A 19,311-nucleotide genomic window follows, 5' to 3' on the forward strand; every position below is an offset into this window, starting at 1 on the left:
CAGCAGCGCAAGTGCACTGGCAAACGCAGGTATTAGTGCTAACACTAGCAACCTCCGTTTGCGTAGCAACAGTGGCCATTTGTACCGGTTTCTTCAGAGCGGAAGCGAAAGATGTTGTAAACACAGGAGGTTGCATGGCCTTAAAGAGCTTCTTGGCCTCACCATAGGGGATGCGCTTAGATGTTTTAATCTCCTGTATCTTTCGTTCTTCGAGATAGATGGGGCAGACACGGCTCCAGACAGGGTGACTCCCAGAGCAATTCACGCACTTCACAGGCGATGAACAATCGGCTCCTTCATGGGCAGGCTGACCACAAGTGGCTATCCCATTGCACCCCAACGTAGTATGCCCAAAGCGCTGACATTTGAAACAGCGCATTGGGTTGGGGAAATATGGCCTTACTGGCAAACGTAAGAACCCCGCTTTAACATGCTCTGGGAGTCTCGGGCAACTGAACGTGAGAATAAACGAGTCGGATTTGACTAGGTCTCCATCGACTCGTTTCATAATATACCACAGCCAAAGCCTCTTTCTCTGTGACAAAAATTTAATTCCTTTTTATCTAACATTCCACTAGCAAAAGCAGTACTTCTTGGATCACCAACTCATTTTCAAACTTGCATTGGAAAATTTCACACTTGACATCATAAGATGAGACATTAGTAGACGTTTTGAATACTTCCTTTATTCTAGGGTGGTGTAAAAACCTGCATCTCGCAACTTCTTTTCTATTTCATCATTCTTTCACATTCTTGTAAACCCAATTTCCATTTAGTATTCTGCTTCAAAAGTTATATAATATGTGGATGTACAATATTTGGTCCTTGTAAATGTCTCTGATGGAACCCTATCATTCGAAGGAATGATGTAAGCTGTTTTCTTTCGCAGGGTTATGAACACTTCACAACAGCTTCTGTCTTGTTACAGTCAAGTATTTCTTTAGCATTGACTGCTCTAAATATTTTACCTACATAGCTTGTACCATGTGTCAGAAACATCATCAGTGTCAACAACAACAACAGAAATGGCAATATTAAGTACATTAGCAGCAGCACCAATAGCAGCAACAAGCAACTCGCTGCAGCCCAATGTACAGGTATGCTCTGAGAGGAGCAGGAAACCTGTCCTTCTCAAGGATTTTTGCTATCTCACCAGGACACAGGAATGAATATGATAGCACAAAATATAAACAAAACTGTAACCAGTTCCCACCCTAGACACCTACAGATTTCAAGCCTAAATATTCTGTGCCTTAGAAATAAATCATTAGAACTTGAGGTAGCAATGAATGGTGCAAACATTGACTGAATGTGCATCATGGAACATTGGTGCAGAAGTTTTGAATGACGCATCATTAAAACTCATCCATATATGGTGGCAAGTCTGTATTGCAGAAACAATGCCAAAAACAAGGTGTATGTATCTTTACTAAATCAAGTATCAAGTACAAAAGAAGGTGTGAAGCTGAATCATTGAGAGTAGAAAATCATTTTTGAAGCAGCAGCTATACAGTTGTATGAAATACAGGGAAAAGTCATAGTCATAGCAATATACAGACCACCTACTGGGGATACAGCCATATTCATTAATCAATTATAAACACTGCTTAACATTCTTTTTACTGAAAGAGCCACTGTAGTTTTCTGTGGAGATTTCAACATAAATCTTATGAATGAAAGTAGGCTAAAAAATTAACTCCTACATCTATTATGTAGTTTCAACCTGTTTCCACACATACATGAACCCACAAGACTAACATGTAATACAAATAGTCTTATAGATAATATATTTTCAAATGTACAACCCACAGAAGTAGAAGTAACAAATACTGATTTGGGATTATCAGACCATAATGCTCTTGTCCTCAAAATTACTTCAGTGTCACTGTAAGAAAAAAAAGTGTACTTCACGTAAAAGAGAAAATTTTCCACTGAAAACTGTAGAATTCACAATTATCCTAACTGGTAGTCCTGAGCAGAAGTGCTGCCCCTAACAAGTATGAATGATGCATATAACACTTTTTCTTCAATTTTCATGGGATATTTCCAAATGTGCTTTCCAAAGAAGCTGTCAAGAATCACGTCACATCACATCACATCACAATACAAAGCCAAGTTTGTGGATCACAGTTGGCATGAAAACTTCTTGTGGAACTCTAAAGAGACTAAATTCAAAATTGAAGACATCTACAGATCCACAGTTCAATATGTTAAGAATGACAAGAGGGTATATCAAAAAGTAATTGACAAGGTAAAATTTATGTCTAATGACAACTTAATAAGTAGTCTAATAACAATACAAAAGCCATATGGGGTATTGTGAAGACTGAAACAGGAAAGAGATGTGAAGACCAGGATATCATTCTCAAAAACATAGAAAATGTCAATATTAAAAAACAAGATTTGCCAAATAACATCAACAATTATTTCATAAATGCAACAACTTCATTAAGCTCAAAATTTACAAACCAAGAAAAACCTGAATTTCCAAAAGCTGCTTATAGCATGAGGATAGATCCAACAGATGAACATGAAGTGTTGAATATAATAAAAAACTTAAAACCTAAAATGTCAGCAGGGGTAGATGAGGTACAGCCAACTTATCATTTACTGAAGGGATGTTTGCAGAAAGGATGAAAATGTCAAAAGTGAAGCCATTATTCAAAAACGATGACAAGCATAAGGTATAGAACTATCAGCCAATATTCCTCCTTCCAGCATTTTCGAAAAAAATAGAAAAATTAGTGAAGCACAGAATCAACAAATATCTCAATGACCATAAGTTACTAAATAGAAATCAGCATGGCTTCCAGGCAGGTCAAAATACAGAAACAGCAGTAATGTGCTACATTGAACAAATAATCAAAAATCTGGAGAAAGACAACAGCATAGTAGGAATAAATTGAGATCTCTCCAAAGTATTTGACACTGTCAATTGTGGTATTCTTTTAGAAAAACTGGAAGCATTTGGTATCCATGGGAGAGGGAAAAAGTGATTTGAATCATAGCTACAAAACAGAACACAGATTGTAGGACTGGTGTCAGATTACTCCAACCAAAAAATAAATTTAGTATCAGATTGAAAAGAAGTGAAAATAGGATTGCCACAATGCAGTATTTCTAGATCCCTTATTGTTCCTTGTCTACATAAATGACTTTCACACCTCAGATGGAGCAGCAAAGGCCAGATTTACAAATGACACTAGTGTGATGGTGTATTACTGTATCTTGTATGACCAAGTATTATTCTTTGTACATTCTTTGTACATTCTTTGTACATATATTATTCTTTGTACTACTTAATGTAAACTGTTGTATGTTCCTTTTGATCAAATTGTTTCCCATAAATTTACATGTACTTTCAGGCAACATCCATACAATATTTATTGTCTACAGATGGATAAATAAATAAATAAATAAATAAAAATAAACCATTGATTTGCTAAGTTTTTCTGTTATCTCATTTCCAAGACACTTTTGTAATACCTCTTGTAACTTTGCTCTTTGTTTCATCCAAGTCTTAGTTTCTGATATTACATCACCTCCGTGTAAAATTATCTTCTGCAACAATTTCAGGCATAGAACTTGATCCAGTGATCTCATAAAAACACTTAACAGAAACATTTAGATGAACGAGAACAACTTTTAAGCTGGTATGATCTCGCTTCAAAAAGTTATGCCATTAGAGGTTTTGAAGTAGGATGTAGAGGCACAAGGAAAAAAGAAGGCAGGTTGGGTTTAATATGCCGTCAACATTGAGATCATTAGATATGGAGCACAAAATCAGAGTGTATCAAGGACAGGGCAGTAAATTGGCTATGCCGTTTCAAAGGAATCATACCGACTTTTGCCTCGAGTGATTTAGGGAAATCACAAAAAAGATAAATATGGATAGCTGGACGGGGGTTGAACCTCAACTCCTTTGGTTCCACCAGATTCACCTGGTCCTACTCCAAATCCCATGCCACTTTCCTTGACGTTGACCTCCATCTGTCCAATGGCCAGCTTCACACGTCCGTCCACATCAAACCCACCAACAAGCAACAGTACCTCCATTATGACAGCTGCCACCGATTCCACATCAAACAGTCCCTTCCCTACAGCCTAGGTCTTCGTGGCAAACGAATCTGCTCCAGTCCAGAATCCCTGAACCATTACACCAATAACCTGAAAACAGCTTTCGCATTCCGCAACTACCCTCCCGACCTGGTACAGAAGCAAATTACCAGAGCCACTTCCTCATCCCCTCAAACCCAGAACCTCCCACAGAAGAACCTCAAAAGTGCCCCACTTGTGACAGGATACTTTCTGGGACTGGATCAGACTTTGAATGTGGCTCTCCAGCAGGGATACGACTTCCTCAAATCCCGCCCTGAAATGAGATCCATCCTTCATGAAATCCTCCCCACTCCACCAAGAGTGTCTTTCCGCCATCCACCTAACCTTCGTAACCTCTTAGTTCATCCCTATTAAATCCCCAAACCATCTTCCCTACCCTCTGGCTCCTACCCTTGTAACCACCCCCGGTGTAAAACCTGTCCCATGCACCCTCCCACCACCACCTACTCCAGTCCTGTAACCCGGAAGGTGTACACAATCAAAGACAGAGCCACGTGTGAAATCACCCACGTGATTTACCAACTGACCTGCCTACACTGTGAAGCTTTCTATGTGGGAATCATCAGCAACAAACTGTCCATTCGCATGAATGGACACAGGCAGACAGTGTTTGTTGGTAATGAGGATCACCTTGTGGCTAAACATACCTTGGTGCACGGCCAACACATTCTGGCACAGTGTTACACCGTCCAGGTTATCTGGATACTTCCCACTAACACCAACCTATCAGAACTCCGGAGATGGGAACTTGCCCTTCAATATATCCTCTCTTCCCGTTACCCACCAGGCCTCAACCTCCGCTAATTGGAAGTTGCCGCCGCTCATACCTCAACTGTCATTCAACAACATCTTTGCCTCTGTACTTCAGCCTCACCTTACATCTCTGCCCAAACTCTTTGCCTTTACAAATGTCTGCTTGTGTCTGTGTATGTGCGGATTGATATGTGTGTGTGTGTGTGTGTGCGAGTGTATACTTGTCCTTTTTTCCCCCTAAGGTAAGTCTTTCTGCTCCCGGGATTGGAATGACTCCTTACCCTCTCCCTTAAAACCCACATCCTTTCGTCTTTCCCTCTCCTTCCCTCTCTCCTGATGAAGCAACCGTTGGTTGCGAAAGCTTGAATTTTGTGTGTATGTTTGTGTTTGTTTGTGTGTCTATCGACCTGCCAGCACTTTCGTTTGGTAAATTACATTTTTTCTTGCATAAGATACTGTGAGATTGAATAATGGCAGTTTTTCAGATTGTAGGCTGTCAAAGACTTTTTAAAGCTCTATAGTTCAGGAAGAGATTGTATTTGTCTTGGTATGAGCATCAAGTACTAAATGAACATTACCACAGGGCTTATTTACTACTAATTGTGGGTTATTGTACCCACTGGATGACCTCTCCATGATCCCTTGCTGAAGCATCTTCCTAATTTCTCTGCCAGCAGCCTTTTTTAAAGCGAATGGCGTAGAATAAGGATACAATTTCTTAAAGAAAGGTAGTTAAGTTCCAATTTTTAATTTACTTTCATACAATTTTATAATTCCTGGATTATCTGAGAATTCCACCTTACATCTTACTAAGAGTTGTTGCAACTTGTTCTTTTCCTGGTTATTCAATGTATTACTAATCTTTATTTTCTCTATAAGATTCTTTTACTTCATTGTCCCTTATCTCCTGGTTGTCTTTCATTTCCTTTTCTTCTGATAAGTTCCCAATATTAGCATTAGCACATACTCTCAGTTTTTTGTCTGCTGGTGTTTCTATATTACCTCAGTTAAAAGAAATTGCCTCCCAGCAGAATAGACACATTACCGAGAATATTTTTCTGGTGTTGATACATGTTTACAGCTTGCCATTTTAATTTGAAGATGATAATAATAACATTGTTGCATTTTGTTTCAGAGGGAGAAAGTGCCTGAAGAAGAGAAAATGATAAAACAGGAAATAAACATTCAACTCAAGCTTAAAGTGAAAGAAACTGAAACAAGCAGCAGAACAGATAACATTCTGACTGAATTGTCACAAAAAGTAAACACAGAAATCTTAACCCCCTGTAATGATATATGCAAAACAGTTGAGAGTATTCCTACAATGCAAATGGATAACTTAGAAGAAAGTCCACAAAAAGCAATAACATTGCAGATTTTTGAACACTCTTCAGCACCAGAGGATTTAACATATGAAAAAATCAAGGAAACACAAGTTCAAAAGTCTGAAGAGGATGTAAAAAGTTATGATGACCAAAGTAGCATTACTGATGGTGCTGAATATGATAACACAAAAAGTGATGACACCAGTGTTGTAAACTATCAACAACCTGACCAAATTTCAGATTTATCAGAACTTCAAGATGAATGGGTATCTGATCTTCATGATACTACTCACTTAGCAACAAACAAATCTTTATTTGGTGAGTGTTCACAGAGTTTATTACTTGAGGATGAGGATGGAAGTCCAAAGATTATTAAATCTGATATAAATAAGGATGATCTTCATATTACTGAGTGTAAAGAGAATCTCAGTGAGAACAGCAAGCAGATAGTACTACCACAAAGTCACTACCATGAATATGAAGATCTGAACATATCAGCTAAACATTTATTACAGCACCGGCATAATGACTGGACTCTAGCTCATGAAAACATGACTGACATAACAGAGAATGAGTCCTTCTATGAGAACTCTGATAATGTATCACTTGCTGAAAGTTCTCCTAAGTTGGTTGTCTATGGCTCTAGTAAGGATGCTTTAAAGAAAGTGATACACAATCAAATTTTCTTCCCAAAGAATGATCAACTAGGATACTTGAAGAGTGGAAAAATTACTGATCAGGTATGTAAATTTTGGATTTTAGTAATCTATTACATACTTAAAATATGAGAAATGTAAATGAATTTTCGTTGTTTGACATAAAGAAAATTGCACTTGATGTATCATTAAAGTATTAGAAATAAATATACCAGAGTGAGCCATATGGAAAGAACTTTTGAAACTGAAGGATAATTTTAGAAGAGACCTCAAGCTAACTATTACTTGATTGTTACAGCTTGTTTGTGTTCTCATATTGGTCATTTAAGCTATTTTGTTCTCATGCAAAGATTTTTGATGAACTAGGGCAACAAAAAAGTTTTTATATGACTACCAAACCAGTTAAATTTCCTCTACAGTTGTGCAAGCATTATTGTAGAATCTAGAATCCAGTTCAGTAGTTACACTAAATAATCCTAATTTTGGTTCACTGGTTTCTTATTATCTGACTTTTACAGTTTTACCAACATACACTTCTGCAGAATTTTTTTTGTTTTTGCTGGCATATAACACTGCTGCAGCTGAAGTTTTTGAAATTTGTAAATTCTTTTCTTCTGTCAATAACTCAATAATCCAGAATTTATTTATGGTTATGAAAATATATCTGATTTATGAAATTTTTAAATGTGAGTGACAAATTTCACAATGGCCAACATGTTTACTTCTGTCGCTTTTCACATTATATTTAAATGACTGCTCCAAGAGTCTTCAGCAGCTGCTGCAGACAAGGACCTCAGATGTGTGTGCTCCATGAGTGCACCATGACAGGTTATCCAAAACATGTTAATAAACTTGCCAAAGCCTTAAAAATTATTTTTTAATTAGTCTATGACCTTATTCATATATCATTTTGTACTGGAACCCCAACAGACCTGATATTACTTTAAATGACTTTTGATCAGTACTCTGTTTATCACCCAGTTCCTCCAGGCTGTAAAAACTCTACCACATGCTTTGACAGCACTTTGATTACCTCTGATTCTGCCCTGGGATGACAGCTATTCTACCCAATCTTGTCCTCACACTACAAGTTGATATGTTCTTCCCCATGAAACATATAATATTACTTAGTCTTTTTGCTATGGCACTATCATTCCCAACCTCACATTCCATAAGTCCTTACCTAGTGGATGATATCAATGAGAGAGCTGTCTTGCACACCCACCCAACACCTCCAATTGCAGTCATATCTCTATTAGTTCCTATCTCATCTGAGGTAGGAGGACATATGAGAACAACTGTTAATGCACACACCCTATTTTGGTGTGGGTGATTTCCATTTATTCACCCACATGCCATGTTCTGTAAATTCTGTAATGGATGATAGGATGTCCAACAAGTCAAGTAATACGTTGACAGGTGAAAGCAGACACTGTATTTGTTTAATGTACAATAACAGCATGTTATTTTTGGTGATTAAGCAACTAGCTACACATACTTTTAAAATGCTTTATCTAAATGCCATTGCTAGTTTTAGCCATTTGTGCCCATCTTTAGATGGCTAACATTTCCAATTAGATTAGGGATGCCTGAAACTAGTTTCGGCACTGAAATAAAGCATTTTGAAAGTTTTTGTGACTGTTTGTGTTTTTCTCCAACAGTCATTAATGGCTATGGAGTTCATAAGATACATCATTGATAAAACAACATCACAGATTATGACCATAGCTAATCTACTCAGACAGATAATAATGGAAACTATTTCTAGATTACTGATAAATATTTACATACATTAAGAGAAGCTATACTTTTAAAGGGGCAGTGGTCCTTTTCTTATGCTACTTATGCATTTATGTGGTGCATCAAATAAAACATTTATGTGCCACTACACAGACTGTCAGATGTCTGTGAACTGGAAAAGTGAAGATCTGTTTAATAAAAACATTAGAGTAAGGTGTTATTTTCATCCTTGAGTCCAGGTGTTCAGATTAATTGTAAAAGGAGTGGCTTATGGAATATTCTCCTACTTTGTTTTGTATACCTGTGAATTTCAGTGTAATGTCTACTGGCAACCTATTATAGACTTTTGCACCAGAGTAGAGAACTCTGTTATGGTTCTTAGATAGTGACGCATAGGCACTATGGAAATTATTTTTATTTCTAATATTATGGTGGCAAAATGAACTGTTCATGCTAAATTAACTCTTTGCTGTTAACCTCAAATGCCATTCTGGAGTACATACAGGGTATTAACTAATATGCGGAAACCTTTGGGGAGTGGATACAGGACTTAAAAAGAATACTTAATTTTGTGATTCAGAAATACACACTGATATCAATGCACTGAGTCATTTGTAATGTGATGCCAGCAGAAACAGTCCATGTTTCTACTGTGAGGGGGTAATATGTGCAGTCTGTGTCAACTGTGTCATTAGTACTTGTGCTGTGTGTCATTAAAAGACTTGTATTGCTTCAGGGTGGTGTGGATAACAATAACATATGACCAGAGGCCCCACATAGTCACTCTAATGGAGCAGTGAATGAGACAGGTGGATATCACAGTCACTGTGAGACAAAGTGATATCTCTAGAAACTGGAAAAGGTTCTAGCAACAGTATCAGTTCAGGATCACCACAGAGATAATCGTGAAAGAAAAACAATAAGTTTGCAGACCAATATCTGCATCTAACACCAAACAGAAACCCCCAATGCAATACTACATGTCCATGGTGGGAGTTCCAAACAGCTATAGGGGTGCAGGTGTCAAACACAGATGATACTAAATAGGCTCCATGAGTAGCAATTACATGCCAGAAGACCTCTCAGGGCTCCTCCTGTAAATCAGGTTTGGAGAGAGGCCTGTGTTGATTAAGCATGAAACCACTCTTTGGGAATCTACATCTACATCTACATCCATACTCCGCAAGCCACCTGACAGTGTGTGGCGGAGGGTACCTTGAGTATCTCTATCGGTTCTCCCTTCTATTCCAGTCTCGTATTGTTCGTGGAAAGAAGGATTGTCGGTATGCCTCTGTGTGGGCCCTTATCTCTCTGATTTTATCTTCATGGTCTCTTTGAGAGATATACGTAGGAGGGAGCAATATACTGCTTGACTCCTCGGTGAAGGTATGTTCTCGAAACTTCAACAAAAGCCCATACCGAGCTACTGAGCGTCTCTCCTGCAGAGTCTTCCACTGGAGTTTATCTATCATTTCTGTAACACTTTCATGATTACTAAATGGTCCTGTAATGAAGCGCGCTGCTCTCTGTTGGGTCTTCTCTATCTCTTCTATCAACCCTATCTGGAACAGATCCCACACTGCTGAGCAGTATTCAAGCAGTGGGCAAACAAGTGTACTGTAACCTACTTCTTTTGTTTTTGGATTGCTTTTCCTTAGGATTCTTCCAATGAATCTCAGTCTGGCATCTACTTTACCGACGATCAACTTTAGGGATCATTCCATTTTAAATCACTCCTAATGCGTACTCCCAGATAATTTATGGAATTAACTGCTTCCAGTTGCTGACCTGCTATATTGTAGCTAAATGATATGGGATCTTTCTTTCTATGTATTCGCAGCACATTACACTTGTCTACATTGAGATTCAATTGCCATTCCCTACACCATGCGTCAATTCGCTGCAGATCCTCCTGCATTTCAGTACAATTTTCCATTGTTACAACCTCTCGATATACCATAGCATCATCCTCAAAAAGCCTCAGTGAACTTCCGATGTCATCCACAAGGTCATTTATGTATATTGTGAATAGCAACGGTCCTACGACACTCCCCTGTGGCACATCTGAAATCACTCTTACTTCGGAAGACTTCTCTCCATTGAGAATGACATGCTGCATTCTGTTATCTAGGAACTTTTCAATCCAATCACACAATTGGTCTGATAGTCCATATGCTCTTACTTTGTTCATTAAACGACTGTGGGGAACTGTATCGAATGCCTTGTGGAAGTCAAGAAACATGGCATCTACCTGGGAACCCGTGTCTATGGCCCTCTTGAGTCTCATGGACGAATAGCGCGAGCTGGGTTTCACATGATCGTCTTTTTCGAAACCCATGCTGATTTCTACAGAGTAGATTTCTAGTTTCCAGAAAAGTCATTATACTCTAACATAATACAAGTTCCAAAATTCTACAACTGATCGACGTTAGAGATAGAGGTCTATAGTTCTGCACATCTGTTTGACGTCCCTTCTTGAAAACGGGGATGACCTGTGCCCTTTTCCAATCCTTTGGAATGCTACGCTCTTCTAGAGACCTACGGTACACCGCTGCAAGAAGGGGGGCAAGTTCCTTCTCGTACTCTGTGTAAAATCGAACTGGTATCCCATCAGGTCCAGCGGCCTTTCCTCTTTTGAGCGATTTTAATTGTTTTTCTATCCCTCTGTCGTCTATTTAGATATCTACCATTTTGTCATCTGTGCGACAATCTAAAGAAAGAACTACAGTGCAGTTTTCCTCTGTGAAACAGCTTTGGAAAAAGACATTTAGTATTTCGGCCTTTAGTCTGTCATCCTCTGTTTCAGTACCATTTTGGTCACAGAGTGTCTGGACATTTTGTTTTGATCCACCTACCGCTTCGACATAAGACCAAAATTTCTTAGGATTTTCTGCCAAGTCAGTACACAGAACTTTACTTTCAAATTCACTGAACGCCTCCTGCATGGCCCTCCTCACATTACATTTCACTTCACGTAATTTTTGTTTGTCTGCAAGGTGTTGGCTATGTTTAAGTTTGCTATGAAGTTCCCTTTGCTTTCGCAGCAGTTTTCTAACTTGGTTGTTGTACCACAGTGGCTCTTTTCCATCTCTTACAATCTTGCTTGGCACATGCTCATCTAATGCATATTGTATGATGGTTTTGAACTTTGTCCACTGATCCTCAACACTGTCTGTACTTGAAATAAAACTTTTGTGTTGAGCCGTCAAGTACTCTGAAATCTGCTTTTTGTCACTTTTGCTAAACAGAAAAATCTTCCTACATTTTTTAATATTTCTATTGATGGCTGAAATCATCTATGCAGTAACCGCTTTATGATCGCTGATTCCCTGTTCTGCATTAACTGTTTCAAATAGTTCGGGTCTGTTTGTCACCAGAAGGTCTAATATGTTATCGCCACGAGTCGGTTCTCTTAGATTTCAAGGGACAGAACACTCTTTCCTTATGAGACACATAAGTCTCCACTCTGACAATACTGGTATTCATGTGTGGAGGTGACAAGGGCAATGTTTGAGTCTAACTGTGTTCTAGACTGTTATCAAGGTTGTTTAGTCACATTTTGAGGAGGAATCATGTATGCCTGCAGTACACCTCTTGTGCCAATACATGGGATAGTGATGGTGTGAAGTATCAGGACAACATCCTTATATGCATTGTGTCTCCATATGGTGAACATACTGGAGCAGGATACATGTTGATGGATGACAATGCATGCCGCCATCACCACACTCTTGTGATCACCATCCTAGTGGAACACAGAATCAGTCAGATGGAATGGCATCTATATATTCTAGGTGTTAACTGCTTTGAGAATGCACAAGGCACATTAAACCGAGCAGCTTGCATTCATCCTGTCCCACAATTGTTCTTACAGAGCATCATAGAAGCTGCTGTGCAGGAATGGGACAATATCCCACAGGCTTATCTGGACAACTTAATCAAGTGGAAGTGTGTTTATCTTCCTTATTTTTGGCTCTATATGACTGTACCTAGCAGAACAAAATCAGTTTTATATCCTGTTATGTCCTCTATTGACAATTCAGCAATAATCAACATTTATTTTGATCACTGTGTGTGTGACTTTTTTTATTTTCTCAGTTACAGACACTTTTTTGTTGTTACGTGTTTCTTCTTTTCTGTCTTTTTGTTTTCAAACTTACGACTTGGTTCTAAGGGAATTTTTTCTTTTCAAATACTGTCTTTGATGACTAAATGTAATGTTCAAAATATCTGCTATTACCTCTAACACAAGCTTCTAAATCTTCTGGAACACACTGATGAAGAAAGTCAACATTTTCAGTAGGTCTAAAATACAATGTGTCCTTGAAATGTCTCCAAAAAGAAAAATGCAGTGGACTGAGATCAGGATGCAGGCAGGTTGAGCTGTTGCTGCCCTGTGACCTATCTGTTTACTGTATTTGGGAAATGCTGATTTAAAACTGTTCTTGCTTGCAGAGCAAAATGAGGTGGTGCCCTATTGTGCCTGAACCACTTGTTTTGACTTCCTCCATCAAAAAATTTAAATTTCACTGAATGGCACTCCAGTCAATGTTCCATGGAAAATAAGCCCATTCAGTTAGTCTGTCTCCAGTTGCAACATCCTATATATTAATGGTAAATTGTAGTTGATGTCTTCTTCCCAAAACTGCAGAAGGATTCTCATCTGCATATACATGAATGTTGTGAAAATTCTGCATTCCATTCCTGATAAACTTTGCTTCATCTGTGAACACTGTGGTAGGCAGAAAGTGTTGGTTCTGAGCACACATTCCCAGTAATCAAACACAAAAAGCTTTTCTGGATTCAAAATCTGTTTCAGTAAGAACGTGCATTCTCTGAAGATGGTATGGATAAATCATTCGCTCTCGTGACACTTTCCACACTGTCGGCTGACTTGCAACCTCAGTTTCTGCTATTTCTCTGGTATTGCTGCCATTATTTTCCTCAGTATGGTGAAATACTTGATCTTGTAGACCAGGTGTTCTAACACTATTTGGTCTTCGACAATGAAATGACCTTATCTCAAAAGACCCTGTCTCCACAAGATGTTTATGTATTCTTTGAATGCTCTTTTTGCTTTTTATTAGAAAATTTTTCAGTATACAAACATCTGGCTTCAGATGTATTTGCAGTTTGCAAATCCATGCCTGCCATGTGCTGATTAGAATACATTTTAGCCAGAAATGGGCAGTACACACTAGTTTGAGTAAGAATACAACCAAGCAGGTGTATTGCCCATAACTGAAAGTCTGACACAACATGTCTCTCTCTAGCTAGGGTTACTAATGCATGCTTGTTCGGAAATACCCAGTGGTGGGGGAAGAATGTTCAGTACACCCTAAACACTAGTCCAATAAGAACTGCAGCATAATCTTCCACTATTGGTTGTCTTCTCTATACTAAAAGTATTTGTTTATTTACCAATACTCCTCCCAAAACAAACATGTAAAAAGAAAAAATGCCTACAGATTTAAGTTCAAAATTTGAAAACAAAAAGACAGGAAAGAAGGAAGCACATAACAATAAAAAAGTGTCTGTAACTAAAAAAATTAAAAAAAATTGATCATACATATATATGATACTCTTTGTTTCTTTTTAAGTCCTCTGTCCCCTTCCTAGAAGTTTCCCCACATATTAGTTAACAGCGTGCATACATTGGCATGAATTCCTATGTTTCTGAAGAACCTGCTGCAAGATGTTCAATTATCAACTTTGCACAATATTCTTACTGCACACCTCTGTAGCAAATATTTTTATGACTTGAGCTGCACTGACCCAGAAGATTACGCCGAAGGTTTATATTGAGTAAAAAGATGAAAAGGGCACTATCAAATCTATCAGCTGGTCAACATAGTGAGAGATATTTCTAAGCTCAAAGCAAGTAGAACTAAACTTTTTGCTTAAATTACCTCAGTTTATTATACATTTCATTGAAGGAACTACGCACTTGGAACCTCATCCACCATCTGCCTATCAGTCTCTACTCTTGTACCTATAAGTCAGTTCATTTGTTTGGAATTACATAATATGAAACATTAATATCCTGATTGTGTATTGTATGGATGTGTTTGGGCCTTTTGTTGTTATATTTGTGTCATCAGCAAACATGACAGTTTTTGAAGAGTCCCCCAATGTCCCAAGTAAATAATTTATCTAGATCAAGAACAGTAGTGAGCCAAGCATTGATCCTTGACAGGAGAAGGTATTTAAAGATTCCCCACTCCTAATTTATTAATGTATTTTTTGTATATATTGTGTGATACTCAGTTTTCAATTGTTATGATCTGACCCCATTTAAGCAAGTAGATGCTTTTAACAGCATATGATTTTAGTTTGCTCAGTAAACTTTTATGACCCACACAAGTGAAGGGCTAGGCAGTATGGCAGAAAATTGTAACAAAGTTGTTATTTTTGCTTAATTTTTTTAGAATTCAGTTTATGAGATCACTTATTACTTTCTCAGTGAAGAAACCTTTATGGAAAGCAAACTAAACTGTTGTGGAGAAATGGTTCAACATTTTGTTATAAACTAACTTCTGAACAAAAATTGAGAACATGGGAAGAAGGGATGTATAGGTTTTATTACTACTTCTACTACTACTATTACTACTACTACTATTACTTCTTGAAATTAATTTAGCCATGCCAATGGCAGTTGAACTACATGCTTGTGGAAAAATTATTTGCATATATACACTTTGACTCCAAAGGATTTGATTCAGAAGACATCCGCAGCTGAGTAACATATTCATGAACAAGAATCCACTTCAGTTGTACTGAGAATTTATTTATTTAACTACATGATTGGTTACAGAACATTAGACACCCATTCTCAGTTGCCAATAATTAATTAAAAACAGTCATACTTGTGTGGTGGTCAGGCCAGTCAGCATAGAAAATCAAGAAGCAGACTGCAGAGCATGTAGCAAAGGCCAAAAAGGAACTTTGTAGTGTTAAGCCTCTCAAGGAGCAAGGAGTGCATCACAGTGCATGTGCTGAATGTATAGGTAAACATTTTGCGTATTTGCCACCATGTCCTCCTAGCCCCTCTAGAGGTCGAACTGCACGGTTCCTTGTTGGTCTTAGTGATATGCTCCACTAGGGACTCACAGCATAGGGAAGACATAAGCTTGATTTTCCATACTAACTGGCCAAAGCTCCATGGATTTATGATGGTTCCTAATTAATTGTTAACACTAATTGTTAGCTCTAGTGCTCTAAAACCAGTTGTGCAGTTAAATAAATAAATTCTCAGTAAAAGTGAAGTGGGCTCTTACTTATGAATGTCTTAGCTCATCGAATGATTGTGAAGGTAACTCAAGGGTAGCACAACCAAGTTAGCACAGGATTTTAATACTTTTGTTGAAATACTGTCAGGAAGAGTTACTGATTTAGAGTGACCTAATGAGTTTTGTGATTTCTGTAACAGATTATGTGGCACAATTGATGTCCGGTGGTGGTGCATGCAATTCCCATCACAAAAGTAGTGAATCTGGCTTTGATGATCAGTTTTTATCCCTGTGTTTTCAGCTAATGTTTGGAAAAAATCATTGAATTTTATAATCAATTAGTTAGTGTAAATATCATCTATATGTCACTGCCTTATGAAATCTAGCCATGGATCCTGTAAAGCTGAAACTAATTTTCTGTTCAATAAAACAAAATGTGACAAAGACTGTGAATCCTATGAAACATCATGTGCTTCACTGCTACTGTCATCAAGGAGTTTAAGATAATTTGCCATACCCAGTATGTTTCTTTCATGGCTAATGATGCATCAAATTGTCTTTTCTTTGTTCTTGGAGTTTTGTGGATAATACACTGTTTTTCCCCTTGGGATGACATAGTAAAGAATTTTGCAATTTTGATTGTAAAGTGTTTATAAATCTTCATTAGAGCAGTCCTTTGCATCAAATAAAGCTCTCTCTTCCCATCACAAAAGACTTTGATCCCAGATATTAGCCACTCATTCTCTGGACTCCACCACAATTGTCTCTCACACATTAGAAAGGAAAAGTGGCTCTAGTGTTGTTTTATTGCAACCATCTGACCATCTACATCTACATATACATTCATACTGTGCAAGCCACAGTACAGTGTGTGGCAGAAGATACCATGTACCATTTCAAGTTCTGTCCTTTCCTGTTCCACTCACATATAAAGTGAGGGAAAAAATTGTTTCTATGCCTCCATATGAGCCCTTATTTCTTGTATCTTATCTTCATGGTACTTAAATGGACTGTACATTGGCAGCTTCAAATGCCAGTTCTTTAGATGTTCTCAATGGTATTGTTCAAAAAGAATGTCACCTTCCCTCTGGGGCTTCCCATTGAGTTCCTGAAGCATCTCTGTATCAGTTGCATGTTGTTCAAACCCACCACTAACCAATCTAGTACACCACCTCTGAATTGCTTTGATGTTGACCAGATAAGCCATTTATAATAGGTCTAAATGTCTGTTTCATGAAATACGATTAGATTTAGAAAAAATTATGGAAAACTGCTATTATTGTTTGGAATGTTATGTGGGGAATAAATATAAACTGGACTTGACCACAATCCTAAAATTTGCCCTGCTCATAATTTTGCTGTTGGAAAGTATAGCTCTCAAGTGCTTTAATCTTGCTTTTGCTGCTATCAGATCAGATTTGAGTTTTAAGATCAGCTGCTCTTTCTCCACAGCCAGATTGTGACAAACATAGCAACAAAGTCTCCAAGTTCTAGTCACTTTTTTTTTTATATCGTTTCAGCATTCAATATGAAAAAAAAAGAAACATGTTGACAATCTCCACGCTAAATGATGACTACACAAATGTCTACACATGTGAATTGCCTTTGACACCACAATTCTAATAGGGTTCAAGTCCTACTCATGCTTATTAAATATCAGTGCCATTTGGACCCAACTGTAGAACACTAGTTTGTCTGTATTGCTGTATGATAATCTTCCCTCCAATGTATCCTTTGTTACTACAGTTCTCCTAGTCTAAATCTTCACTTGTTCCTATATTCAGTTAGTCTTCCCACTCTCATGTTCTCACTGTTCATTTTGTTATTTTCCACACTTCTCTCTCCTTCCCTTTCTCTTTGTCTCATGAATAATCTACAGTCTTACCATTGCTTCTAAAAACAGTGTCTCCCCATCTCCTATATCCCAGTACTACTCTACCCCTTCTTTGATCTTCTCTTCTTGTTCTCACCTGCTCTTTCTAACACTACACTTTTGTTCTCTCTCCTACCCATTTCCCATAACAATTACTTATCGAAAGTTAAAGTTGATGCAGGCATGAAGATGAGCTGAAGGACATATACAGAAGTGGGCAAGAGATGACAGCCGCTGCCACCTCCCTCCCCTCCCCACTTCATTCACTTATGGGAAACCAATTACAATCTTCACAAACCAAACTCATATCCTGCCCTGTCACAGAGACAGGCATATCCATCCAATATCAATTTGAGGAATGCTATGTCACTTAGTGGTTGCATACAAATTACAAGTGTACCTAGAGCCATTTGTCATTCAGCTTCAAAACTGTTTTGCATTAGCCACTATTTTCATTGCATATGAAAATGATAGATGGCTGTAGGTTCTACATAAAAGTTTCTAGTTAAATTGTACCTTCAGTTCGCAATGTTTCTCCTCTTGTGTTATCAGCCAGTGTTATAACTATTAAAAATGAGAGTAAATAAAGTATTTCCATGTGTTTGAACTTTACCTTCCTGACAGCAAAATAATATCAATAAATCTCATACAAATTATATTTCCTCAGTTAAGTGCATTGCAGATATTGGCTTTCTATTATGAAGTAATAGCATCAGTATGTTTGTTGATTAATAAACACAATTTTGACTTTGATTTAAAAAGAAATTGTGCTACATTTATTGTGGCCCTTCCAATTCCACATAACTTAACATCAGTTGTGCCCCCCTCCCCTCAATTATCCATATTCTGGCTACATTCTTTGATGAGCTTATCTGTTTGTCTCTCTGTGTGCGTATTAACAATGTAGAAAAAGCTAGATTGCTACTTATCATAAAGACACCACACTAATTTGCAGACAGCCACAATTAAGACACTTACACATAAGCTTCTGGCCACATCTTTGTCAGAAAAAAGAAATAGACACCATTCATTCACACAAGCAAGCACACCTCACACACACGAGTGCCAACTCTGCAGCTCTTGCCAGAATGCAACAATCACTTGGGTGGGAAGCAGCAATCTGGAGGGAGCAGAGAAGGGGGAAGGGATAGCAATATACACGTGGGAGAAGAGAGGAGTACTGTCTGGTGGAGTGTGCAGGGAATAGAATGCCAACAGGTGCTGTGTCAGGAGGCTGTGGAGCAGGGAGGTGGGAAAAACAGAGCGAAAAAGAGAGGAATGAGGAAAGATAGGTGGGTACATTGGCAGAGGATGGCAAACAAAGAGAGTGGGAGATGAGGATGGGAAAAAGGTGTTAGGACAGAGGGGATGGAAACCATTGGGTGGAGGGTGTGGGGGCAGTATGTTAATTGTGCAGTCTGCAACTTAGTGTGTTATCTTTATGGTAAGTAACAATCTATCTTTTCCTACATTCTTGATATTCCTACCTGGAGTTTTGATTCTGTGCATATTAACATGGAAATTAGGATAACAAGTTTCAGAAATAGTGGTCATCAGAAATTTTTAATGATTTGTTCTGGTTTTTAATTGTTTGACCTCTTTCTCCAGTCTAGAAT

The 19,311-nt window shown here is 38.0% G+C and overlaps 1 protein-coding gene across 1 annotated transcript in view; it reads left to right on the plus strand.

Annotated features, from left to right (window-relative positions):
- The window catches only part of LOC126188371 (putative leucine-rich repeat-containing protein DDB_G0290503), a 180,132-nt gene that overhangs the window by 34,797 nt on the left and 126,024 nt on the right, over positions 1–19,311 (plus strand). The window contains exon 4 of the mRNA XM_049929970.1: positions 6,008–6,937. Coding sequence (XP_049785927.1) covers positions 6,008–6,937 — 930 coding nt within the window. The remainder of the gene's footprint in view (positions 1–6,007; positions 6,938–19,311) is intronic.

The sequence above is a fragment of the Schistocerca cancellata genome, chromosome 5 (genome assembly GCF_023864275.1).
Source record: "Schistocerca cancellata isolate TAMUIC-IGC-003103 chromosome 5, iqSchCanc2.1, whole genome shotgun sequence".
Taxonomy (NCBI): Eukaryota; Metazoa; Arthropoda; class Insecta; order Orthoptera; family Acrididae; genus Schistocerca; species Schistocerca cancellata.